The sequence below is a fragment of the Carettochelys insculpta genome, chromosome 16 (assembly GCF_033958435.1).
Source record: "Carettochelys insculpta isolate YL-2023 chromosome 16, ASM3395843v1, whole genome shotgun sequence".
Classification (NCBI taxonomy): domain Eukaryota; kingdom Metazoa; phylum Chordata; order Testudines; family Carettochelyidae; genus Carettochelys; species Carettochelys insculpta.
Window position 1 is genome coordinate 2,180,582 of NC_134152.1, and position 25,834 is coordinate 2,206,415.

The following is a 25,834-nucleotide window of genomic DNA, read 5'->3' on the forward strand; positions in this document are numbered from 1 at the left end:
TTTGAACAGAATTCCCAGCTTCTTCCTGCTGTCCCCTCCAGTGGAACTCGCGTGGGCCCTGGTTTGCGAGCAGCCCAGCGCCCATGGTGTGCGGGGCAGTGAGCTGTACTTGTGTGCGCCTGTCGTGGCCCCTGCTTGGCAGAGGAGAGTCGTGTGGCCTGGCAGCCCGTTTGGAACCGGGAGTTCAGCCTCAGCGTGCTGGGGACAGAGGGATGTGCCGCAGCCCGCCAGAGCAGGGCCTTGCTCCCTGTCCGCAGCGGCAGTGGGATGCCCGCTGGCCTCACTCACCCGTCGTTTGGTCTCCTGGCAGGGGGTGGGGGGCTGCCAGCCCGGCTCGAGAAGCTGCAGCTCTGGGTTCCCGTGCTGGGTGAGGAAAGCCAGTAAATGCTCCATCAGCCCCTCCAGCAACTGCCGGGGGAGCTGCGGGGAGCAGCTAGCTGTGAAAGGCCCCAGGAGGGGCAGCCCCTTCCGAGGGCTCTGCCTGAGCATCGTGGCTTGTAACATCCCCCGGTCTGATGGGAGAGGCCTGTGTGCTGAATTGCCGACACCCTCCCGCTCGGGTGGGGGGCGGGGGGGCAGGACTCCTCTGGTGGAAGCAGGGGTTGGTTTCGTCCATCATCCTGGGGCCGACAGGCACCGCGCTTGGGGAGGCCACAGGTGTCCGTGGCTGCTGCGCTCGGTACAGTAGGCCCCTGGGAAAGGCTGGGAAGTGTGTCCCCCCCGCCGGCAGGCTGTCCCTCCAGAGCTGTCACTGCACAGCCCCTTCCACTTGGGTTCTGCGCTGCAGTGCACCATACCAGCCCCGCCCAAACAGGCCAGCTTGTGCAGCCAGGCCTCCCCGAAGCAGCTGGCCTCCGCACTGCGCAGCGTGGAGCTCTGGAGGCCCGTGCAGGGAGCTTGGGAGACTCTGGGGCCAGTCGTTCAGCCGCCTTGGCAGCCCGTCTTCCCCAGCACTTAGCTCTGCTGGGCGCGGCTCTGGAGCAGGCACAGAGCATCTGTACCCCTCGTGTTTCTCACCACGCCGACGAAAACTTCTTCTTTCCCCCCTCCCTCCTCTGCCCTTGCAGCAAACGTGGCCGCTGCCGCCGGGGGCTTCCTTTACTTCTTCTCCTACATCCCCTACTTCTTCATCTCCCCGCGCTACGACCTGATGTCCCACAGCCAGAAGCTGTCCTCCTGCCTCATCTCCAACGTGGCCATGGCCATGGGAGCGCAGCTGATAGGCATGTTCGAAGGAAAAGGTGAGTGACTTTCAGGGTTCCTGGGGGTGGAATAACTTGTGTTGTGTGCACCGCGCTCTGTGTGATGTGCACCCCCAGCAGAAACACGTGTCAGCTGTGGGCGCTCTGCTGATCCGCTGGTGGCACCTGACTCTCTCCTGGGTGGCTCAGGGTGGTTCCCTCTCCGCCCTGCTGGGGTCACCGGCACGGGAACACCAGGGGCCATTTGGCACATGCCTGTGGGCTTGCACTGAGCTCTAGAGTCCCTGGACCGGGGACGTGAAGCGCCTTGATGCCAGCCAGAAAAACAGGCTCTGATGTGGCCTCCTCTTTCGAACCGTGAGTCTCTCTCCTGACCCCGTACCCTTGGAGGAGTCTGGCCAGTGGCGTAAGCCAGAGCAGGAGTCAGTCCTTGGAGAGCTAATGCGAAGGAGCTCCCTTTGCAGGGAGATGGGTCAGCACACACGCTGGTCGGTCTTGAGGTTCTGAGCAATGGAAGTCTCGGGAGGAGCCGTGTCGGATGTACCTGGCCGACAAAGCTCGGGCTCTTCTGTGGCCGTGCTTGTTAATTACCCAGTGCATACCGCTCCGAGGAGCGTCCATCTCTCGAGCGTGGAGGAGGCGATGGGGCTGGGTGGACAGGGTACCCCCAGCCCGAGTGTTTCCTTTGCCAGCTCGGTGGCCTGTCATTAGCAGTGGTTTGGTTCCTGGAGTGAGGGGAGTTGCTGCAGGTGTTGGCTGGGGGAGGAGGAGGGTGTGTGGTTATATGGGTGTTCAGCTGCCAGGGTTTTGCAGATCTTCATCAGTGAAGTTGCAGGCGTGTGCTAAACCGGGGCTCCCAGACGTACCTGTGCCGCGACCCCCTTCCCGCAGCAAAACTCCCTCCCTGGCCCTGGAGCGGGGAACGAAGCCTGAGCCTGCCCAAGCCCTGCTAGCTCGGGGGTCGGGGGGAGCCAGGAGCTTCAGCCCCAGGCAGAGGACCTACAACCTCAGCCCCAGCAAGACTGTGCCAGCCCTGGGGTCCCAGGAAACTGGAGTCACAGGACCCCCTGTGGGTTCCTGACCCACAGGTGGAGAACCACTGTGCAGCTGAATGTATTTTGGTGGTTTGCTCCCCCCGAGGCAGAGACACGCAGGGCCCTCGCCGTGTGGAGAAGCTCCGTGTGCTAGCAGGGGCTTTGTCTTGGGATCACTTCTTTAGAAGTCCCAGTGACTGCACACCACCAGGCATGTTCTCCCAGCCGGTGCTGAGCTGCACTGGCCGCCTGGGACCCACCGCTCTGGCTGGCAGATGCCGACGCTGTCTCGTGTGTTTCAGGGACCGGCGTTCAGTGGCGGGATCTCACGAAGCCAGTCAGCGTGGACGATAACTTCACCTTTGCCCACGTGCTGGGGATGCTGCTGCTGGACTCTGTCCTCTATGGCCTGGTGGCCTGGTACGTGGAGGCCGTCTTCCCAGGGGAGTACGGCGTGCCGCAGCCCTGGTACTTCTTCCTGACGGTGAGGAGCGCTGCTGTGTGCCGGGGGCTGGCTGCAGCCAAGATCCAGCACAGGGCGTCTGCTCTTAGGAATTCTCTGCCCTGGGTCGGGAGGGAGCTCAGAGGGAAACCACTGCAATGGTCTCTTCTGGACTTAACCCCTCAGCAGCTGTGCCCCGAGCTGGGCAGCCGAAGCCGTGTGCAGCCTTTGATCTGCTGTGTCTGGCCATTAAGGGCTGGACAGGTCGCAGCCAGTCTGGCCCCTGGACTGAGCCTTGTGTGCTCTGTGGCGGGGCAGGCGGGGAAGTGGCCCCGGGGGCCTTGCACGTGCTTTGGCGAGAGCCTTCGGCCAGCGCCCCGTTTCCCTGTCCATCCGTGCTCTCCCTGCCATTCCAGGTGCGCTAGAGCAGCCTTCCTGGTAGCTAGAGCAGCCGTGCTCCTGGCGCCTTTTCTGTTGGGAATGGCTGTAAAAAGGCTTCCCTGGGGCCCGGAATAGAGGGGGTGGAGAGCCTGATCCTGGGAGGTGCTGGGCAGCCTCCGCTTGTGTTGTGCTGCAGACGCTGCGGTCCTAGGTGGATGGCCCAGCGCGGGTGTGAAAGGGGGCGTTTCTAAAGCGCGGCTGAGTTGCGTCCTGTGGCTGGACGTAGCAGCTGAGCAGAGGCAGAACATACTCCGTCGGGATTGCTGTGCGTGGCAGCTGGGTAATCCGCTCCATCTCTCTCCCCTCAGCCCTCCTACTGGTGCGGGACTCCCCGGACCGTCCTAGGGAAAGAGAAGGAGGAAGAGGAGGATCCGGAGAAGGCCCTGAAAAGCCAGTACATCGAGGAGGAACCTGCCGACCTGGTCTCGGGGATCAAAATAAAGCACCTCTCCAAGGTGAGGTTGGCCAGGCCAGCCCCTGCTCACCAGCAGGCGCCATGGGCCAGCCGCGTGCTCCGGCTCTTCGGAGCAAGCGAGACATCCCCTGCCCCCCACAGGAGCTAAGGGGCTCGTACAACACTCTGGGTACCAAAGGCCTGAGCGGGGCTCCTGGGGTTCGAGCACATTCCCTGCCCTGCAAGAGCGGGAGCCGTGCAGGGCTTCCAACCCCACCCCCCCATCCTGAAGAGCTGGCGGGTGGAGGTGGCGCGGCAGCTGCTGGGCGTGCCGAGGACCCAGAGTGGCTGGTGCTAGTCCCTGAACTCCCAGGAGAGGCGCCTCCTGTCTGCACTGGGCAGTCGGGCCTTGCCCCGAGCCCGACGCAGTTAACAAACCCAGCTGCCCCCGCCGCTTTCTGCAGTCGTGGCTGGCGAGCCCTCCCAGGCCATGGGCCACCCTGTAGTGTCCACGCAGGCCTGGGAGCTACAGGTCTGTTTGGCCTGGGTCGCGAGTCCTGCAGCTCTGTGCGTGCTGCACAAGCTGCTCTATACACGTCCTCTGTCCAAGGGCTTTGGGCTTTAACCAAAGGGACCGGTTGGCTCCCTGGCGCCTTGCCACGTGTCCAGCCACGCATGCTCAGGAGGGACAGGAAGGATGGCTCTAGACTGGCTCCCAGTAGCTGATGGCGCTGTTCTGATTGACGCTGAAAAGAGGTCTGCCTGCAGGCTGTGGCTGTGCCGTGGCTCAGGGGGAATTTGGGGCACACCTGTCCTTTGCCAGGGGTCTGAAATGCCTTCACTCGTATTGGGATAATTGCCCAACTGCAGCTACCAGCAAGGCGCAGAGTGGGGCCGGGCAGTGTTCAGGCTCGTGCCAGGGCAGCTGAGCAGGGGGTGAGACAGCCCACGGGAGGGATGCCAGCACACAGGCTGCCCAGTGGAGTGGATGTGACGTTGCTCTGCTTAGACACGTTCGAGGGTCGTCTCTGGAGGCCTCGGGCCCACGTGAGGAGCAGGGCTCTCGTATGGCCTCGTTGCAGCTGGTGCCTGGGGGCGCGGAAGGCGAGTTCCCTTCTAATGCCGGGCTTCTGCAGGTGTTCAAAGTGGGGAACAAGAGCAAGGAGGCAGTGAGGGACTTGACCCTGAACATGTACGAGGGGCAGATCACAGTCCTGCTGGGACACAACGGGGCTGGGAAGACGACCACGCTGTCCATGCTCACAGGTACGCCCCCGCTGGCCACCCAGGGGCAGGTGCCCTGGAGCACAGGGGTGAGACTTGGGTGTTTCTCACTCGGGGGCGTGTGAAGCCACAGCCATCTGCCAGGGTTTCTGATCCATCCCCAAAGCAGCCTCTGGTGGCAGCTTCAGCCCAGTTTACGCTTCCGTGGTCCCATCCACCAGCTCAGCGGGGGCCGAATGAAATCTTTTCACTGCTCTCCACCTTGGACTGGCTTCATTCAGCTTTAATGCTTCAGATCTGTGTCCTCCTTCCCTGTGCCAGCCAACGTGCCCTCTGCCTCGCTCGGCTCCGTGCCCCATGCATGTCAGTGGGTGGCACTGTGTGGCTGGTGTCTGTCCCAGCTCCACTCGGGGCATGTGTCTGAACCGGGGAAGTTGCTGCCTGGAACCCTCTGCCACCGCCCTGTTTCCTGCCCTAGCTGCTTGCTTACCGCAACGGTTTTCATTTTCTGCCGTCTCAAAGCTGAGCAGCCCGCTCGGCCTCGTCATGTGTGTCCACCCTGCCAATCCTTCGGCCCCCCGCCTGCCCCATGCTCCAGCTGCCCAGCCCAGCCGGTGGTCCCACATATGCCCATTTCCTTCTTTGTCACGTCTTTGGCCTTCCCGCTGGTGCCAGCTTTTGGACTCGGGAGCCTTGAGTCCAGTTCCTTGTGTGTCTTCACGTTCCCGGTCTCCAGCCCAGACCCCCAGGGCAGACCCGGTTGCTCGCGTGTTCGGATTCTTTCTTTGAGTCCGACTTTGATCTTTACCTTTCTCCTCTCGCCCTTCCACTGGCCTTTTCCTTTTCGTCTCACTCTTCTCTCTCTGCTAAGCTTCAGTCCGAATGTTCCACTGCCCTGGCTGGCCTTGGCAGCTGTTCTGTGCAGGTTTTCTTTGGCCCGGCCCGGTGAGGCTGGGCTTGTCTGTGTGTCTGAGATTATCCTTCCCTGACCTGCCATATAACAGACTCCTCCCGTTTCGCCACTCAGCCCTTGTGGCTCCCGGCACCAAGTGGGACAGCCCTGATGCTAGTAGGTGCCCTCCTGTGCTCAGCCTGAGCTGCTCCACCTGCTTCCTGGCCGCTCTCCCCGCACTCAGCACCGTGCTGGAAATGTTTGGTGCTGGCCCTTCTCCTAACCCCGCGCTGCCAAGTGCTACAGAAGCCGGGGGGGTGTGGGGGGGGGCGTAGTCTAGCAGCTGTTCTGTGTGGGTCTCTGGCATCCGCCCTGTCACAGAACCACGGTCCTTGTCGTGTTCTGCTTCAGGCCGGTTGCTCTGCGCGTGCTGCTCCGCGCTCCTCGTCGTGTTGTGTGGCGCCCTGCAGAAGGGTTGCTGTGCTGCGTTGTGTTGTGTTGCTGCGGCTCCGCACTCGGCTCCCTGGCGGGGACGGGCTCTTGCCAGTGCAGAGCACTGTGAAGCAACATAGCCCCTTTTTCCAGCTCGTGGGGCCCGACCCCCTGCCTCTGTGGCCCCAGGAGCAGACGCTGGCGTGTGGGAATTTCAGCCGGAGGCTCCTGTGTGGCGGCTGCCTCGCCCTTCCCGGGGCTCTCAGCAGCGTGCAGAGCACAGGACTTGCTGACCAGATCAGGCCAGTGGTTCGGCCGGTGCAGCGCCCGGTGCTGGAAGCATCGGCCGACGGCTCGGCTCCTGCCACTTGAACAAAGGGCGGGGCGAATTCCCCTTTGCCCCAGGCATGGCAGCTCCGGGGCATTTGCTAGCCTGCGGCGAGGGGTGTGGGAAGCCCCCAGGGGCTGGAAGTGGGGGCTCAGCGAGGGCTGGGAGGAGACAGGGCCCCGGCACCTCCTTGCTCTGACCTCTCTGCCGCGTGCGTCGCACCTGCTAGGTCTGTATCCTCCCACGAGCGGCCAGGCTTACGCCAGCGGCTACGAGATCTCCCAGGACATGGTTCTGATCCGCAGGAGCCTGGGGCTGTGCCCCCAGCACGATGTTCTGTTCGACAACATGACCGTGATGGAGCACCTGCACTTCTACTCCGGGGTGAGCTGAGACGGGGGGAGGCCCAGGAGGGAAGGGATGGGGGGCCTCGCAGTGGGGGCTGGGCAGGCAGGAACGTAGCACCTGTTACTGCCGTGTGTCCCCAGAACTGCAGAGCGGTGGCTTCTACTTGTCACACGAAGGCTAGAAGTGGGGGTTCTCCTCTGGGCTGCAGCCTGTGCCGGGGCTGTCTGCGGGCCAGCCTGCAGCAGGCAGGGTGGACGCACTGGCTTTGCTTTCAATAGCTTAGTCCGCTCAGTTGAGCGTGAACCTGTCGCTGATAGGAGGTGAGCCAGGTCTGCCCCGGGGCTTGCACCAGTTTGAGGAGGCTGGAAGCGACGCTGGTGCAGTTCTGAAGCGGACAGCCCTGTGGTCTGTACATCTGGGGGCTGAGAGCCATCAGGAGGTTACGTGCTTAGTCACCGATATGGGAGGGCAGGGATGTTCATGTAGAACCCAAGTGCCCTCGGGTGCCTGCCGACGGCTCCGTCCTGCTGCTTCAGCTCTGTTGCAATGGGGCAGGAGGCGCTGGGCCTGGCCACCCAGGGTGGAGCGTGGCCCTCACTACAGCCCGGAGGGAACTGGGGGGAGGGCGCTCACCTGTGTGCGGGAGCCTTTTCCCACGATGAGCCGCGGCTCCAGGGGGGCGTCTGCAAGCACAGCAAAGTCCCTGTGTGGTAGAGCCACTCTCAGGCTGGTCTCCCACTGACACATCTTGCTGCCCGGGCAGAGTTAGTGGCTGAAGGGAGAGTTGCAGGCAGCCCCCCTCCAGCAGAAACGCCCCCTCTGTTGCCAGGCTTGGCCTGACTCCCACAGCTCAGCTCGGGTGCACCATGGCCCTGCTGGGGCCAGGGGCGGGTCTGAGCCTGGGCATGCAGGGGGCCTGCAGGAAGGACTCGCTGAGTGGGAACTTCTTGCGGTCAGTGGGGAGAGCGGGAGCGGAGCAAGCAAGGCCCCCGCTTTCTGGGCGCTCCCTTTCAGTACCGGGCAGGTTGGCTTCCTTGAGCGTTAACCCTTCCTTCCCCGGCCCGCCAGCTGAAGGGCTACCCCTCGCCGAAGTGCCCCGAGGAGATCGACCGCATCGTGCGGCTCCTGAAGCTGGAGGAGAAGCGCTGCTCCCTGTCCAAGGCGCTGTCCGGGGGCATGAAACGCAAGCTGTCCATCGGCATCGCGCTCATCGGGGACTCCAAGGCAAGCGGCTGGCCCCGCGAGGGATCACCCCGGGCCCCTCGCACTCTGCCAGCCGGGGGCACGCTGGGGGTCTCGGGCACAAGGGAGGCTGTGTGGGGCAGTGGCTACAGCAATGGGGACAGGGCTGGGGCGGGATGGGTGCTGAGCTCGCCGAGGACTGCCCCGCCTTTGGGAGTAGTGGGGGCTGGCAGAACAGCCGGTGTTGGGGGGCAGGGAGCGGAGGCGGCAGGAGGCCAGGCCACTTGTCCTGGACCAGCCCAGGGTTGGTACTGGCAGCATCCCTTCACCACTGAGGCAGACGCATCTGTGGCAGTTGGTCTGTGTGCGCCGGTGCCTGGCTCCACGTTCAGAAACAAGCCGGCCCCAAAGCCCTGCCCGGTCTCTCTGGCTGCGGGGTCGTTCCAGGGCCCGGCCTTTGGGCAGTTGTGTTGTTTGTCTCGGGCATCCTCATCCGCTTCCCCTTCCTGGTTTGCTGCTCTGCCGTCGCCCCTAGGTTTTCCCTGCCCTTTTATCCTTCACCTCGATGCATCCAGCTGCTCTGCCTCCCCCTGCTCCCACCTGAGCACCAGTGTCATGTCCTTGGTGAGCAGCGTCAGCCTCCCCTCCCGTCTCACCTGCCCACTCTCCCAGAATGAGCTGCTCCCTGACCCATACCCACAGCCCTGCCATGGCTCTGAACTCCAAGTTTAGCTCGTGCTCATAGAGCCGCATGCTCCGGTCTGCCCTGCCATGTGCTCCTGTCTGCCCTGCTGTGTGCGCAGATGTGAGAAGCTGAGCTGCTTGCGCCTCCAGTTTCCCACTCACTGCTCTGGCTCAGCTGCCAGCCCAGGGCCGGGTTCACCTCTGACCCCTGGGCTTGGGGAGCACAGTCCGTGTGGCCCCTTCTAACGGTCTGTTCTCTGGTGCCCAGGTTGTGATGCTGGATGAGCCAACGTCGGGGATGGACCCCGCCTCCCGCAGGGCCACCTGGGACCTCCTCCAGCAGCAGAGAAGTGGCCGCACCATCCTGCTGACCACTCACTTCATGGACGAAGCGGACCTGCTCGGGGACCGCATCGCCATCATGGCCCAGGGCGAGCTGCAGTGCTGCGGGTCCTCACTCTTCCTCAAGCACAAATACGGTACGGGGATGCGGCCAGGGCCTGCCCCTGCCCCTACCCCTACCCCACACGGGCCGAGAAGGAGGGCAGGCCAGGCCTTGTGCCGCTGCCTTTCAGCTGGGGAGCGGGATGTTGTTGCAGGGCCGGTGTTAGCCAGGGACCTTGGATGCCTCTTGGCCCAGGGGCATCGGCACCCCCAGCTCAGGTCTGGCCCAGCTTCCCTTCTCTCCCGCCACGGGTGACCTGGCTGCCGCTCCCCTTCCCCTAGTCTGACAGACGGGCTTCGGGGCTGAACCCGACTGGGCTGCGACCCCCTCTGCCAGGTCCCAGCCCAGCTGCCCGTCGGCCTATGGGAGGAGCGGGGAGGGTTTGCCCCAGCCCCACAGGGCAGGTGCTGTCCAGGCGGGGTGGGGGCAGCGTGGGCTCGCTCTCCAGCTCGCGCTCAGGGCTGCAGGCGGTAGGGGGCTGCTGGGGCTGGCCAGTGTGCTACACGTGTGGGCTCAGGCTGTGTCTGTCCTGAAGCGCTGCTGCCAGGCCCCTGGGGGAGGGGAGGACTCCCGGGGCGCACAAGGAAGCCCCTGGCCATCTCGGCTTGGTCTGACTTGTCCCCTCCGTTACCATTCTCGTGCATCTCCCCTTCTCCACGCCGAGAGCGGGCTGGATGCAGGGAGGGAGTGGAGGTAGGTCTGTCACGGGCTGTCGGCCGGGAGGGTCAGGGACAGGACCCCCGGACCACCGACTGCCAGAGGGTGGGTTGCTCGTTTAGTTGCCCTCCTCCATTTGCTCCCGCTGAGGCGCCCGGCTCCGGCCCCTGTGGGAAGCTGTGAATTGGGGCTAGTTGGCCAGACCCCAGGGGATCATTCTCAGCCTGCAGGCACGGGGGGCTGGGAGGGGTTTCCGCCCCTGCTGCTGTGGGGAGTCCTGCAGGCCCCCTTGAGACCAGCACTGCCCTGTCCAGGGAGCCGCACCCAGCCACGGAGAGCAGCTGAGGCTCCCAGCCGGGCACCACCCGATGTTCGCTTGTGGAGGTTCCGCGTCCTGTCGGCTCCCCAGCAGTGAGTGGCTGGGTCTGCCCTGCAGGAGCTGACGGGGCTTCTGTGGAACTGGTCCCCCAGGTGCTGGCTACCACATGGTGATGGTGAAGGAGCCGCACTGTAACCTCGGGGAGATCTCCCGTCTCATTTGTCAGCACGTGCCCAATGCCAGCCTGGAGAGCAACGCTGGGGCCGAGCTGTCCTTCATCCTGCCCACGGAGAGCACCCACAGGTAACCTGCCCTGGGGCGCTCAGCCGTCGCCCTCGGAGCCTTCGCTGCTGTGCTGCGCCCTCCGGCTGGGTGGCGCTCGTTCTGGGTGCGTCCGGTCGGGAAGGTCGGCGACTGCCTCCTGGAGCTTCCGTCGTGAGGCGGGTGGGGAAAGCTGCTCCCGAGCCAAAGGGCGTCGAGCTGCGGGGGCAAGCCAGGCCCTGGGCTCAGGTCCACTCCTTCCAGTGCCGGGGCTGTCTCTGCCTTAGCTGACGTGGTTGCAGCGCAGCCCTATGTTGGAAATCTGGAGCCTGCGGTCTGCCCCGTCCTGCTTCCCTTCCCCTCTGCTGGCCTGGTAATGGAGAGGCGGCTCGGCTGTCTAGTCAGCGCCCAGCGAGAGTGGCTGGCTGCTCCCCGGCCTCTGCTCGGCAAAGCTGGAGAGCCTCTTCCAGCATCTGTGCCAGGCGAGCCCAGGCCTTTTGTCTCCGCCCCTCTCCTGCAGGTTTGAGGCACTGTTCACGGAGCTGGAGCAGAAACGGGAGGAGCTGGGGATCGCTAGCTACGGAGCCTCTGTCACCACCATGGAGGAGGTCTTCCTCAGGTGGGGTCACGCGATGAGCGGGAAGGGAGGCTGCATGGGGACGGCCAGCGGGGAGGCTTGCCCCCCCCCCCCCGCCCCGCCCACAGTGGTGGTCGGCTCCCACTACGAGCCCCTGTCAGCACCATCCGTTTCAGGGCTTTGAGGTGGCTGGCGAGCCCGATCCCTTCCTTGCCTCCTCAGGCCAGGGGTCCTGACGTGACCTTGCAGCAGGGCTGCGAGACGTGCCCAGGGATGGACGTGTGAACCCTGTGCAGAGAGCAGGGGCGCTCGGGCACCTCTCAGGGAATAAGGGGCTGGAGTTCACACCTCCTGTGCATGGTTGGTCACTGACACGTCCTGCGAGCACAGAGTCCTGTCGTTCCTTGTCTGTCACGGAAGGGCCTCGGCAGCTCCCCAGTCATTGCGGCCATTACCCGAGCATCCTTTACTCAACCCTGCCCGTTTGCTGTGTGAGGGCTTGAGGTCCTCGGAGCCAGCGTGCAGAGCTCTCCCATGCGTGTCGCCAGCCCTGCCGACGGGGGTGCAGGAGCAAAGGGGGCAGTTGCCACAGGACCCAGCGTTGCAGCTGCCGCCTCTGCTACTTTGCAGCAGTGACGGTTGGTGCGTCAGGCCCCTTCGCAATGCTGCGCAGCACTGCTCTGCCAGGCTCCTGGGGGCTGTTGGGGGGCCCAGGCTGCGGCCCGAGTGGTGGTGAGGGCTGACTGTCCCTAGCCCCGCCCCTTCTGCCCTTGGCCCTGCCCCTTCTACCTGAAGGGAGGCGGAGTGGGCCCCCTTTGCCCCAGGATGGGGCCCGCGGTGGCTGTCAGCCCAGCTGGGTGTCACTGGTAGTAAACGCCAGTCCAGCTGCGGCTGAAGACGCCGGAGCGTTGGCTTGGGAGGCTCTGGGAGGTGGAGGTGTCCCCTCAGTCAGCATGTGATGGACCAGAGCTGTCTCCGGAGACTCAAACCAGATGATCCAAGTAGCGTTTGACAGGTCCGTGCCCCCTTGTGCTGGCCGGACTGGGGATGAATAGGTGGCTCGTCTCCCATGCTCCTCTCTCAATCCTGCCATGATCTGACTGAAAGGGCGGGCGGGCGGGCAGGTGGGGTTTGGCTCGTCCGGGGGAGCCCTGCCTGGTCTGGTTCAGGCTCCGGCCGCTCCGTAGTGCAAGTCCTCGGCACCGGCCCCGAGTCTCCTATGTGTGACGGTAACGACGGGAACTTAGTCCCTGCCTGAGGCCTATTGGCCCTTCCCCTTGTTTCAGAGTGGGCAAGCTGGTGGACTCCAGCATGGATATCCAGGCCATCCAGCTCCCAGCCCTGCAGTACCAGCACGAGCGGCGCTCCAACGACTGGGCCATGGATGACTCCAGCAGCCTGAGCGGGGTAACAGACATGACCGATGACAGCGGGGCTCTGATCACGGAGGACTGCTCCAGTATCAAACTGAACACGGGGGTAAGAGCTCAGGAGGGACTGTCAGGGCCTGGGGACGGCCTCTGCTGGCTCAGCTGGGCGTCTGGAGGGAATCCAGGCAGCCAGACTTCGAGGGGAACCTGCCAGTAACTTACTTATTATGTGGGGGTGAGGGAGGAAGAGATCCCATTAGCTTCCCCTCTGAATCGGGCCCTGGGACTCTTGGTCCATGTAGCTGCAGATGGTGCTTTTCCCTATGAACAAGAATCATTTCAAAGCCCCTGGCTAGACCTCCACTTTCCAGGGTCTCAAAGCTCTTTGCTAACGTTAACCGACTCGCTCGATAGAAATTGCATCGTCCTGTTGAGACGAGGCTGGGGTGGAGATACCTTTTACTGAGAGAGCACGACGCTCTTCCGGTCATGGTGTGGCAGCGAGGTGCAGCTGGAACAGGTCGTTAAGCGTACGGAGATAACGCACCTGTTGCAGGAGAGCATCCGAGAGGAAGTGGGCATTTAACAAACTACAGTCGGGCTGAGCAGAGATAAGGGGTCCCGGGTTGTTGTAATGAGTCTCTGCTGAGTCCCTGGTGTCTAGCAGCGTTGTGAGCTGAAGCTCCCGGGTGTGCTGCAGCTTTCCTCGGAAGCAGAGGAGCGAGAGGCCAGATGCGGGGTAACTGCTTTATGACATGTTCTCCCCCACGCGAGGGAGAGCTTTTGTCCTTTGTCATCCTGCCCGTGTCCTTTGGCTGGTTTCACCTGTGTAGACGTGAGCCAGGTCTGGAGCGTATCCCATCAGCTCCTCCCAGGCATGGCTGGCGGGGCGGGTTCCAGCCTGGCTTGTCCAGTGGGACCCCATTCACGCCTGCCCCCTCCTGTCTCCCCTCTCAGTTCTACCTGTGCTGCCAGCAGTTCTACGCTATGTTCATGAAGCGGGCCGTGTACAGCTGGCGCAACTGGAAGATGGTGGCTGCACAGTTCCTGGTGCCGCTGATTTTCACAACCCTCGCTCTGGTCGTCGCCAAGACCTTCCCCGGGCCGCGGGATTCCGCCCTGCTGCCGCTGCCGCTGGACCCGTACGGCCAGACTGTCGTGCCTTTCTCTAGCTCGGCAGCGGCCGGCCTGGCGCCGCGGCTGGCGGAACAGTACGCGGTGCTGCTGGATGGCCAGCACCAAGTGCCCCTGGAGGTGCTAGGTAGGTTGGGGCAGGGGCGGGCCGCTACTCTGGAGGGCTTAGGCCGGGGTGTAAGCAGGACAGCTGCCGCTTTCCTGCCCCAGACATAGCGAGTAGCTAGAATAACGGAGCAGGATCAACGTGGTGTTGCCAGCAGATGCCAGGGAATTGTGATTCCATCCTCGCTGTGCCCGGGAAGGCCTGGGTGATACCCGACATGGCTTGTTTCTGGTCCCGCCCTGCTAGACCAGGCAGGCTAAAGGCACCACCCAGCTCCCCCCGGCCTTTCAACCCAGGCACTGCAGGGAGCGAATTCTTCTTATGGAGAGTGGCCAGTAATGTCTCGCCTGGCTCAAAGCCTGGTGTGGGGCTCGGTATTCACTGGCTTTCTGTTCTCAATGTCAGGTGTGCGCATTAATGCTCATTCAACGTATCCAGGTCTGCAGATCGCTTGCTTTTGCCCTTCTTGTGGTTTCCCTGGGCAGGCTGTCTTGGCTCTGAACGAGCCTCTGCAGTCTGTAGGGAAAGTAAGTGTTTGCAGCTCTAAACGTTTCCTTGCCTAGACTGGGCTGAGGCTCAAGCTTAGTTCAGCGTTGCCAGACCGCAGGCACGGTTACTGAATGCAAAAATGTGTCTGCCTGCCGATCGCTGCCTTGAACACGGGTCTCTCGCTTCGAAGTGAGGAAATCTGGGTTGGCAGGAGCGCGTCGGGCTGTGCCATGGACAGCTCTCTGGGTAAAACCCTTCCCCAATGGCCTTTGCACCCCTCAGACCCACAGGCACTGTTGGTAGATTTGCTGTCCTGTTTTGAATTTGGCTTTTTCTGTTACTTTAAATAAGAGCCCAGACCACCCCTCTGGCTGGCGTGAGCCTCGCTCGGCTTGGCATAGGAGTGCTGCGGTATCTGCTCCATTCAAAGGGCCTTTCAGTTTCATAGGAAACGCCACATTAACTGCAGATAAAGGGCCACATCTACCCTGACTGAATAGACTTTGTCAGCTCTGGCCCTCCCCTTTACTGAGGCTCCCTCTTTAAATCCTCCTCTGGACCCAGCCCCAGCCCCACCCCATGCATCTGGCGAAGCGGGTCTTTTCCCATGACAGCTCATGTTCCAAAAGAGGTAGTAGCCTCTAAAGTGCCGCAGGACTTCTGGTGGTGGCTACAGCAAACAAGCAGCCTCTAACTGCGGCCCTGTGTCTGCGGCCTGCGCTGCCGCACGTCTCCCGGCTAAACCCCGGCGCCTTTGCAGAATTTTCTCATCCTAAAACTGAATTAGAAAACCACCGAGCAACCGTAAAGCCTCCCGCCTGCAGACGGCGTGAGCTCTCCTGGCAAGACGCGTGCCGTGCCTCACTCCAAACTGCCCCCCGGGCTGTAGACGCTGAGGCGAGGAGCCCGGGCTGCTCCCGGGCACTTCTGCTGGAGCGGGGGAGCTCCGTATCCCTGGCGCGCTGCGCGGGGACGAGCCGGGACCCGTTGTAACCGGCTGTGATTGGCACAGGTGACCTGGAGGAGTACCTGATCTCCCGAGCAGCGGAGGAGGGAGGAGCCTTCAACGAACGCTACATCACAGCCGCTTCCTTCGACAAGCTGAGAAACCGCACGGTGGTCACAGCGCTGTTCAACAACCAGGCCTATCACTCCCCCGCCACAGCGGTCATGCTGGCGGACAACGCCCTCTTCCGCCTGCTGGCTGGCCCCAATGCCTCCATCACGGTCACCAACTACCCCCAGCCTCGGAACATCACGGAGACGGCGAAGGACCAGCTCATGGAGTATATCCGCCTTCCTTACTGCTTGGCTTTCCCCCCGCTGGGGCCAGGGGCTTGGCGCGAGGGGCCTAGTGCCTGCCGCTTCAGTAACTCGCCCCAGCCGAGGGTCTGGCATGGTGCCCCGCAGCTGACCCTGCCTGAGGGGAGAGCTCTCAGGCCAGAGCACAGCACTGGGAGTCCCACTGTTTCTAGCTGTGCTAGGGAGCCGCCCCCGTCCTGGCCTGAGGCGCTCTAAACCCAAACCGCCGACAGCGGCTGGGCATCTGTCTGGACCTGGTAGGCGGCTGTTCCAGGGGGCTGAGGGTCCAGGGTCCCGGCTGTGCCCCAGGGACCTAGCTGCTGAGCGCCTGGGGAAGCCGGGCAGCAGGTGTCCGAAGGCAGGTACCTGATACGGAGACGCCGCTTTCGGCCGAGTGGTACTGGGTTCAGCTGAGCCCCCAAGGGAGGGGCTGGGTGACAGACGGTTGCCAGGTGCTGTGAGCGTCACGGGGGGCGGCACTGGGTCCCTGTTGGGTGTGTTTGTTTGGTGGTCTTTCCCTGACGTCGTGGGGGTGGATTTGTCCCCCTCGAGCAGAGCTGGGGGTGGGCAGGGGCTGGTGGAGCTCAGCTGGTACCTTGGCCTGCCAGGCTCCTCTCCAGAGCCAAAGCAGCCCGCTGTTTGGTGCTGAACTGCTGGGGCCCAATCCTGAGCGGCAGCGTGCCTGTGCTTCCCATTCAGGTCAGTGGGAGTTGTGGGTGCTCAGCGCTGCTCAGGATTGGACCTTTGGTGCAGCAAATAGTGAGCATGTTAAGGAACAGACGTTGCTCCAGGTCCCGTCTCTCTCCAGGCTGGTGCCTGGCGCTCAGAGCTGCCGGACGCGATGGCGAGGGACCCGGTGTGTCTGCGTGCCGCCTGCGCGTAGGATTGCTCTGCCGGGGCTTCCCCTGCTAACCCGTCGCTTTCGTGTTCCCTAGAAGCCAGACTGGGTTCGCCATCGCTATCAACTTGCTCTATGGGATGGCCTCCTTGGCCAGCTCATTCGCGCTCCTGCTGGTCAGGGAGAGAGCCATCAAGGCCAAGCACGTCCAGTTTGTCAGCGGGGTCTATGTTGCCAACTTCTGGCTCTCAGCCCTGCTTTGGGACCTCATCAACTTCCTCATCCCCTGTGCACTGATGCTGGTGAGTCACCCCGGAGGCGTCGGTCTTTGAATCACAGCAGGGCAGGGCTGGCAAGGACCACGAGAGCCCGGCTCATCCAGCTGCTGCACCGTGGCAGGGCCGGGTAACCCTGGTCCAGCCCTGACGGGTGTGTGCAGCTCTTCTTTAAAACCTCCCAGAACGGGGGTCCCAAAACCTCCCGGGGCACTTATGCCCGATCTCGACTAGCCCCCTAAATAATTGGTCTCCAGAGTAACATGGACTCTGTTGGCTCACGCTGAGTTGGTGAATCCCCTGTGACCCACCCGCTTCTGGGCAGTGCTCTTGCCTAGCCAGCTGCGGCTGTCAAAGGGGGAACCTGTTTGATTGTTCCTTCCTGCGGGAAGCACTTTGCACTTGTCTTTGTTGAATTGCCTCTTGTTCCTTTCCCCCAACGGCAGCCGAGTGATTACAAACGTATCCCAAATACCTGCCGCTGTGATAGCGCTGTTATCGCGGATTTACTCAGGTGTGGAGGGTTTCTGTGTTTGCAGCTAGAGGCCGGAGGCTTTGGGCTTTAGCTCTTTCAAGGTGCCTCTGGAGCTGCAGGTTAGGGCTTCGGCCCCCACACCATGGCTGCCCCCTGCCCAGTGCATGCGATTAGCATCTTACAAAAATGACTGTTCATTTCGATTTTAGTTAATCGCAGGTGTGAGCTGGAATCAACAGCCCTATTGCAGGCTAATTCTGCAACTGTCAGGGTCCCTTTAAATTCTCATCCTGCCTTCAAAATGCTGCACCCCTGTCCCAGAACAGGGCCACCTGCAGATTTTACAAGCACCCTCCAATCCCTTAACCAGCCCCTCCATGAAAATATTGAACCGTATCAGACCCACCAGCAACATGTGCCGTCCGACGGCAAACCACTGATAACTCCTCTTTGAGTACCCAGGCTTCCAGCAACTTGTGCACCCACCTGGCCGGTAAAGCCCGGCGGGGATACAAATTTGTACCTGTGGATGTAAATCAGGGCTCTCCTGGGAACAGCAGAAGGAGCAGAACATGGGGCTGCCGCTCCCAGGAACCAGTCCCCTGCTCCTATTCCATTGTGGGGCTGAAGGTGGCTCCCACAATGGCCGGGTACTTATGGGGGCCAATCCAGACAGACTACATCACCTCGTGTAACTCAATGGCCCGCGTGCCTTGGACTCCTCGAGCCTCTTCACCAGTCTTGTGAACTGGTGGCTTGTCTGAATGAGGGTTAAGACCTGGATCACGGCCCTGACCTGCCTCAGCCTGCCTCGTGATTGGCCCTGTCGCTCAGTTCCCACCTGTAAAATGGGGACAGTATTTCCCTGGCTCACTAGTGGTTGAGGATTCATTGGCTGGTGTTTTTCGGGGATGCTCAGACGCATACATGGTGCCCAGTATTGTAGCCTGAGGCCAGGCAGAATGGGACCTCCTGCCTGGGTCCATTATTGTCTCTGTTGTTATAGAGGACCAAAGGGAAAATTGCATCTCTGGCCTATGGAAGCCCTGCTGGACAGACAGGTGTGAACAGTGTCTCAACCTCATGTAGAAGGAGAAAGTCATTGTGCCCCAGTGGGAGCTGGGGTGGGGGTGTCTGGAACTGGGGGCTCCATGGGACATCTGACTCTGCCCACCCCTGGTGGGAGCTGGCCGTGTGTGTAAAGAGTCGGCGGCATCATTAAGCTGTTAGCCATGGTCTAGGCCAGCTCCTGCCTGGTGATTCTCCTCGGGGTGTCCTCTCCTAGGTGATATTCCAGGCCTTCGACGTGAGAGCCTTCACCCAAGACAGCCACCTCGTGGACATAATGCTGATCTTCCTGCTCTACGGCTGGGCCATCATCCCCCTCATGTACCTGCTCAGCTTCTTCTTCTCAGTCGCAGCCACGGCCTACACGCGCCTCACCATCTTCAACATCTTCTCGGGCACAGCCACCTTCCTTGCAGTCACCATCATGAGTATTCCAGGTAAGGGGGACGCCCCTCTGTCTCCAGACACAATCCTTCTCCCCCTGACCTTGGCCTTCCCCGACTGCCTCATAAGGGGACATGATTCATCCTCCACTCAGAGGTTTTTCTCACTTCCTCTGCCAGGGACCCAAGTGCTAACCAGTAGCAGGGAACTCTCGGCAGATTGCCTCCTCCTGCCATGCACTGGGGTGCCCGTTCCTTTTCCCTCCCAGCTTCATAAACTCCCAAGTCTGAGTGCTTCACTTTCTTGAGGACGCAGGCGGTTCCCTCCTGGAAGTCCGCCTGGCTGAGTTCGTTTCTCTTTCAGAGTTGGGCCTGGTGGACCTCTCCAAAACCCTCGATAAAATCTTCCTGATTTTGCCCAACTACTGCTTGGGCCAGTGCATCAGCGACTTCTACCAGAACTACGAGTTCATTCAGTTCTGCACCTCGTCTGTCGAAGCCATCATCATCTGCAAAGCGTTCAGTGAGTGTCTGCTTGCTCCCCGCTCAGCTCCGAGCCCGTGTCGGTCCCACGCGCCCTGCAGGTAGAGGGCACAGGCTGGGCTCCAGAGAGAATGGGCCGTTGCCGACGTGCGTTACGAGCGCTGCTCGCCCCGTCTGTCGCAGGGCGCTATTGAGTGTCTGTGGTGTGTTTCCGGAGGTTCTGGAAACCGGTGCAGATTGACAGGTGGAATTACGTTCAGTTGGGTGGCATTCCACCTGCTGGGGAGCTGAGGGCGGGTTAGAGCCTTCGTGGGCCTCTACAGCCTGGGTGTCGGGGGGGCCAGGCTCAGAAGGGTTCGGCCGGGGGGAGGCACCTGGAGAGAGGAAAACACTGGAGAGCTTTGGTCCCTGCGGTCTCCACACACAGCCAGGGTGAATCCCGCCCTGGTTGTCTGGGCCACAGTTAACCTCCACGCAGGGACCTGTGGTTCCGGCACCTCAGCTTCCATGCCTGGCCTGGGCTGGCTGGGCTGGGGCCGTTTACCTTGGAGGGAGTAGGGACAAGTCTGCCCAGAGAGTGACAAACCCAGTGGTGCCTTCCTGGGTCCTGCTTCGGCCAGCCCTCTTCTGACTGACGGGTGGGGCGGGGCAGCTACTGAGCTGGGAGGGGGCAGGTTGGGCAGAGGGCCACTGGCGGAGCTGGAGGGGAAACAGCTGCATTCATAGTGAAAACATAAAGGGCAACACCGCCCACCCGCCCCCTCTCATCTGCCCCCTCCAGATATCAGTTACCAGATGAATTACTTCTCGTGGGACACTCCCGGGATTGGCCAGTATCTGAGCTCCCTGGCGGTGCAGGGCACTGCCTTCCTCCTCTTCCTCTTCCTCATCGAAACCAACCTGCTCTGGAGAGTGAGGACGGCCGTGTGCGGCATCTGCAGGCGGCGGAAATGGGTGAGCCGTGCGGTGCACTTCGCAGGCCTGGACGGCTGGGTCTTGCTCGCTGCCTGGCGCTTGCTCTGCCGCCTCTGGGCCTCGTGTTCTCTGCCCTTGGCTTGCGGCAGACCGGCTGCATGGGCGCCACTGACCCCAGGGCTCAGGGAGGCTGTCGCTCACCCTGTCCCAGGCTCCCCACAGCTGCCCATGCAGCTCTCCATAAGCTGGCTCTGTCCAGGGGCAGGGGGGCCTTGGAGCTGCAGCCCAGCCATGATCAGAGCCAGGCAGACAGCTGTGGGCAGCTTGGGAGGACCCTCCACCTGCCCAGAGTGCAGGGGGACTGAGAGCAGCCCCTGAGCCGTGTCCTGCTCCCCTGGGTTCCCACCCACCCAGGCCAGGCGGAGGGCCCGTGGCTCTGCCCAGCTCTGAGTGCAGCCAGGCAGCAGTTCCGAGCTGGAGCCGGGGGTGGGGCGGGGAGCAGAGCTGTGCGGGCGGCTGGGGAGCCGGGGAGGACAGGGACAGCCCCTCCTGCTCCCCTGAGTGTGCGGAGGGTCTGCCTGGGCTCCCAGCGGGGCTCAGTGCTGGCCAGGCCTGAGCTGGGGCCCCTCCCTCCTTCCCCCACGTTCCAGCGCCACTAGCCCTGGGTGGCAGGCAGCAGGAGGGGGCCGGAGCTGGGGCTGGGGCTGGGGCCTGGGCCTGGGCCTGGCAGGGGGGGCACACAGGCAGTTTGGCTCGGCTTAGCCTGGCCCTGCCTTAGATACCCACCGCCCCGGCCCTGCCCAGGTCCAAGCGTTTGCAGCAGGGATCTGCCAGGCCTAATGTGCTTGGGTCCCGGCTGGGCTTTGCTGTGTGAGGGATGCGACCTGGTCGTCAGAGGGAGTTGGACCCCTTGGCTGTGGGACAAACTGGGCTGGAGCTGGGACCTGAGCCTTTGGGGCCGGAGGGTGAGGGAAGCGCGTTCAGTTGTGGGGCGCACCTGGCAGGAGGCGAGTCCCCTGGAGCATGGCAGTGAGGCCCGGGCTCAGCCAAGCAGGCGGCCGGGAGGGGTGTGGCTGTCGGTGGACCCCCAAAATGACCAGCTCTTGGCTCCGAATCCTGTCGTCCCGCTGCCAAGAGCGGGAGTAATCTGGCGACTCACAGCACTGCTCCATCCTTTGAGCGAGGGGGGCTCCCGCCACCCCCACCAGGCTTGTTTGCAGTGTCAGCTGGGCAGAAGGGTCAGTTCTGGGGGTGGGGGACGTGAAATCAGCCCTGGAGCTGGCCAGGGGGGGCCCTGCCCAGTGTGTGGGGTCAGTGTTCTCCCCCATTCGTTGCGTCTCTCCCCGGGGTGCGGTCTCGCCTGCGGCGGCCCACCTGCACCCCTGCCAGTAGCTCCCTCTGCCCCCGGCCAGGCCCAGCTGCTGAACCGGTTGCCTGTGCTGCCCGAGGACCGGGACGTGGCGGACGAGAGGAAGAAAGTCTTGGAGTCCCCGCCAGAGCTGCTCTCGTCGCTGAGCAGCCCGCTGGTCATCAAGGAGCTCACCAAGGTGAGCTGGAGCCCAGGCACTGCGCCAGGCGACGGCGGCGCTAACCAGACCCCGTCCCTGCAGGGCTCCTGGGCTCAAGGCTGTGCACGGTGTAGCCGGGGCATGGGGCCATGTTCCCTCAGATCTCCGTCCATGCGCAGAATAAATTTTCATGTGCACCGAGGCATGTGCAGAGGTGCACCACCAGTAAGAGCACCTGGCGGTGGGGGCTGTGCTGATCAGCTGGGTGGCACTGGGCTCTCTCCTGAGCGGCCACTCGAGTGCCCAGCGGGCGGGAGGCTGGCTGTGGGGCTGGATTTTGGTGTGCTCTAGCGGGGCTCCCCAGGGAACTCGGACACTCGGAGCACGGCACGCGAAGGCCCTGCGTGCGGGCTTGTGGCCTCAGTCCCAGGGCTGCTCCCATGCAGAGCGCCACGCGCCCAGCATGCAGTCGGCTTCTCTGGTCGCACAGCTGTGCCAGTGGAGGTTCCCCACTGCCGTGGGGCATGGGTGGGCTCTAATCCTGCCTTCCCAGGCCAGGGGCCTGCTTTCCCTTTGCCTCAAGGCTCTTGTCCTGAGCCGCCCTGGCGGAGCCCAGGCCCCCATGGCCCCACGCTTGCTCCCCAGGTGTACAATAGCCGGGAGTCCCTGCTCGCCGTGGACAGAATTTCCCTGGCCGTCAACAAAGGGGAGTGCTTCGGCCTGCTGGGCTTCAACGGGGCTGGCAAAACCACCACCTTCAAGATGCTGACGGGCGACGAGAGCATCACCTCAGGGGACGCCTACGTGGATGGCCACAGCCTCCTGGCCAACATCAAAAAGGTACCAAACCCTGGGAGCCAATGGGCCAGCTGGGGCCCTGCCGGTGCCCAGGGCCGGCGCCCCGCGGGGCAGGGTGGGGTGCAGCCAGGCCTGCTCGAGGGGGTTGGGGGCGGTTACATCAAGCTCCACAGTCTGAGCAGTGCTATCAGCCGACTGCCCTAGACCCCCCTCTTCCGGGGCATGGAGCCGGCCCCCCTCCCACCTTGCCCTGCGGAGGCTGGGCTGCCGGACCGGCTGGGCGCAGTGCCCTGTGTTTGATTCTCAGCGTGTGAGGCTGCTTCTGCGAGGCCAGCTTGACACCCTCTTGGGCAGGGAAGGTTCGAGGCAGGACTGGGGGCGCTGCGCTGTCGGCCGATGTATCAGTGACCCCAGGGCACTGCTGTCCCGTGCGGCCAGCCCGTGCCACTAGCTGAAATCTGGGGCACAGGGCCTGGCAGCTGCGGGGTGAAGCACCCGCCACTCCTTACCAGGCAGCAATGGGGGTGTGGACAAAACTTCGCTGGCACCCTCTGGCCGCAGTCCCGTAGTGCTGCTGGCAGTCCTGGAGAGCGCCAGCGCAGCTGCTGGCCTGCTGAGGCGGTCTGGCTTGCTGGGGATGCGCCGCATTGGGCGGGAACTGTGAGAAACCCCAGGCTGGGAGGAGGGAGACAGGCCCCTGCCCCAGGGAGGTGGTGGCGGAGGAGCCTGAAGCAGGTGGACTCGGGTGGCGTAACCGTGGGGTTGGCCTGCGCCGGGTCAGATCTGCAGGGGTGGGATTGGGGAGGGGGTGACTCGCCAGCGGTTGTGGGTTCCCCCACGGCTCAGTTGCTCATAAGGTGTGAGTGGGGACAGAGCAAACGGAGCCAGACAGGAGAAGAACCCACATGCCTGCCAGTGGTCTTGCACGGACCACCCCGTCTCCAGCAGGGTAATGGGGCGTGTGAGGCGGCATCTGAGTCTCCTGACCAGCTGCCCAAGCGCCCAGCTTACGGGGGACATGGTCCGGTGTCTGTCTGGAGCTCCAGGGCGTGCGGGGCCCTTCTGGTGGGGATCTTCCCCCGACGTGATTCATGTAAAACACTGAGGCTGGGGAGGAGCCTTGGGACGGGGAAAGCTCCCCTGCTGGTGAGCCCGGGGAAGGGAGCTCCCTGCGGGCTGGGCTCTGGGCTGATGTTCTCGCCTGTCCTGTGCTCCGAGGTCCAGCAGCGGATCGGCTACTGCCCTCAGTTTGACGCCCTGTTGGACCACATGACTGGCCGGGAGACGCTGAGCATGTACGCCCGGCTGCGGGGGATCCCCGAGCGCTACATTAGCAGCTGCGTGGAGAACATGCTGCGCGGGCTGCTCCTGGAGGCCCACGCGGATAAGCTAGTGAGGTCCTACAGGTGAGACAGGGACCAGCCGGCCTCTCCAGGCAGGGCTGGCAAGCTGTGGGCGTGCAGCCTTGTGGGCAAATCTCAGGCCTGGTGGGTGGAAGACCTAGGCCCTGCCTTGCCACAGGCTCCTGGAGAAACTACCCCCCGCTGGGCTCCCCTCTGTCCCTGGAGCCGACAGGGAAGCCAGGCGGTTTGGGGAAGCCGCTGGCACGCAGGGCTGTGCAGGCTGCTGCTGCTGGGGGTGAAGGGTTTGGATGAGCTACCCCGACGCCCCCCAGGGCCTGCGCCCCCCAGCATCCAGGCTTGGCCCCTGGTGGCCCCGAGACAGCTGGGTTACCCCAGAGAGCCACGTACGCTGCCTCCCTGCCCCTGCCCCGGCTGGTGTCACAGCTGCCCATCTCCTCGCAGTGGCGGCAACAAGCGGAAGCTGAGCGCTGGCGTGGCCCTGATCGGCGGCCCCCCCGTCATCTTCATGGACGAGCCGTCCACCGGCATGGACCCAGTGGCCAGGCGCCTGCTCTGGGACGCCGTCACCAGGACACGGGAGTGCGGGAAGTCCATTGTCATCACCTCCCACAGGTGGGTGGCGCCCCCTCCTCGCTGGGCCCTAGGGGAGGGGGCAGGCGGGCTGGCTGGGCGTCCCTGTGGCAGACCAGCCCTTGCTCCCAGGCCATGTTGCACCGGCTGGCGTTTGCGGCGCTCACGGAATGACTGCTGCCGTGGCAGGCATGCGCCGTCCTTCTGGCTCCCGCGGCGGGGTCCCCTGCTCAGCTCTGGCCTGCCACGTGGGGGCAGCAAGCCGGGGGCTGGCAGCCTGCCTCCCATGTGGGTGAAGGGGGGGCCCATGGCCGCAGCCCCAGGGAGCAGAACCCGCCAGTGCTCCAGTATCGTCGCCTCTGGGTGCTGCCGCCTGTCCACGGCTCTGGTCTCCCCTCCCCCGCAGCATGGAGGAGTGCGAGGCCTTGTGCACCAGGCTGGCCATCATGGTGAACGGGCAGTTCAAATGCCTGGGCAGCCCCCAGCACCTGAAGAGCAAGTTCGGCAGCGGGTACACCCTGCTGGCCAAGACCCGGGCCGAGGAGGAGGGCGACCTGCAGCTGTTCAAGGCCTTCGTGGAGAAGACGTTTCCAGGTACGGCCCCGGCCCCGTTCGCACAGCAGTGGCCCCCCGTGCACCCCTAACGCCGCGCTGACCTCTGCTTGTCTCCGCCAGGGAGCGTCCTGAAGCACGAACACCAAGGCATGGTCCATTATCACTTGACCAACAAGAACCTCAGCTGGGCCCAGGTGAGGGCTGGCCAGGGCTGGGTGGGGTCCGGGCTAGGCCGGGTGCCGCCCTCCATGGCAGAGCCCAGGCGGTGCAGCAAAGCAGGGCGCGAATGGACCTTTGGGTGCCGCTCCAGCCAGGGGCTGTTTAAAGGGACAGCACGCGCTGGAATCCAGGCCTGCAGCCGTAACTGGAGATGCACCATCCCGTCACGCGCGTCCACAGCCCCTCCCAATTCCTGTTTGCCCCCAGGTCAGTTACCGGGGCGAGAACCTTCACCACCGCCCTCAGGCACCGGCACAGCCGCCGGGGCCTCAGCCACGCTGACTCGTCCGAGAGCCCCGGGTCCTCTTCCCCGTGGCGCTGACGCGCTCCTGCCTGCTGAGCCACTCGCCGATCCCTGCTGTGGGGGGCGTGCCGGTCGCACAGGCTGCACCGTGTGGGTTGCCCTGGCCTGAGCCGCTTCCTGGGGTTCCGGGGAAATGCACGGCCCAGTTGCCTCCAGCACTGGGATGTGTCCGTTAAACGGGCACCCCAGCATTGCACACCCCTGTCCGGAGCCCCGCCAGGTCAGGACAGTCTGACCCAGCCGTTTGAGCAGCAGGCGGCACCGCAGGCAGGGTTGTTCTGCCATGAGCCCTGCCAGCATGTGGTGGGGCCTGGGCTGGCAGCCAGCACTCTGCCACGGGGTCCTTGCCGCCCTCCCTGGGGCTCCCCCAGCAGGTAGGGAACGGGCTTGCCAAGTGCACCGAGCGCTGGGCAGCGTCTCCGTTGGCTGCACGCAGTTACGTCGGCGAGGCTGGTGGAGCTCAAGACGACTGCCTGCCCTCCCATGAGCCCTGCGCCCAACCCCGCGGAGTTACCTGGCCTCTCGCCCTCTCCCCAGGTCTTCGGGGCACTGGAGAGGGCCAAGGAGAAGCTACGGGTGGAGGATTATTCCGTCAGCCAGATCTCCCTGGAGCAGGTGTTCATGAGCTTCACCCGCTTCCAGCAGTGCACAGAGGAGCGAGGGAAGTGACGAGAGCCGCCTGCCGGATTGGCCACCTGCCTACCCCTAGTCTAGAGCGAGACAGTAATTTATCTTATCAGCGTGTGTCTTCAGTGCCGTGTCAGTGTCAGACCAGTGGGACCAGGGTGCGTGGGGGCTGCCGGCTCCTCGTGCAGG

General features: G+C 63.5%; 1 protein-coding gene across 1 annotated transcript in view; it reads left to right on the forward strand.

The window, feature by feature from the left end:
* ABCA3 (ATP binding cassette subfamily A member 3) overlaps nt 1-25,834 on the forward strand; it is a 49,212-nt gene extending 23,378 nt beyond the window's left edge. Inside the window, exons 9-31 of the mRNA XM_075010653.1 lie at nt 1,068-1,241; nt 2,539-2,720; nt 3,428-3,574; nt 4,650-4,779; nt 6,619-6,773; nt 7,806-7,961; nt 8,872-9,082; nt 10,177-10,327; nt 10,806-10,904; nt 12,149-12,341; nt 13,190-13,493; nt 14,974-15,247; nt 16,199-16,403; nt 18,137-18,356; nt 18,667-18,825; nt 19,567-19,739; nt 21,113-21,247; nt 21,854-22,048; nt 23,225-23,412; nt 23,812-23,982; nt 24,347-24,534; nt 24,616-24,689; nt 25,556-25,834. Coding sequence (XP_074866754.1) covers nt 1,068-1,241; nt 2,539-2,720; nt 3,428-3,574; nt 4,650-4,779; nt 6,619-6,773; nt 7,806-7,961; nt 8,872-9,082; nt 10,177-10,327; nt 10,806-10,904; nt 12,149-12,341; nt 13,190-13,493; nt 14,974-15,247; nt 16,199-16,403; nt 18,137-18,356; nt 18,667-18,825; nt 19,567-19,739; nt 21,113-21,247; nt 21,854-22,048; nt 23,225-23,412; nt 23,812-23,982; nt 24,347-24,534; nt 24,616-24,689; nt 25,556-25,687 — 4,016 coding nt within the window. The 3' untranslated portion in view covers nt 25,688-25,834. The remainder of the gene's footprint in view (nt 1-1,067; nt 1,242-2,538; nt 2,721-3,427; nt 3,575-4,649; nt 4,780-6,618; nt 6,774-7,805; nt 7,962-8,871; nt 9,083-10,176; nt 10,328-10,805; nt 10,905-12,148; nt 12,342-13,189; nt 13,494-14,973; nt 15,248-16,198; nt 16,404-18,136; nt 18,357-18,666; nt 18,826-19,566; nt 19,740-21,112; nt 21,248-21,853; nt 22,049-23,224; nt 23,413-23,811; nt 23,983-24,346; nt 24,535-24,615; nt 24,690-25,555) is intronic.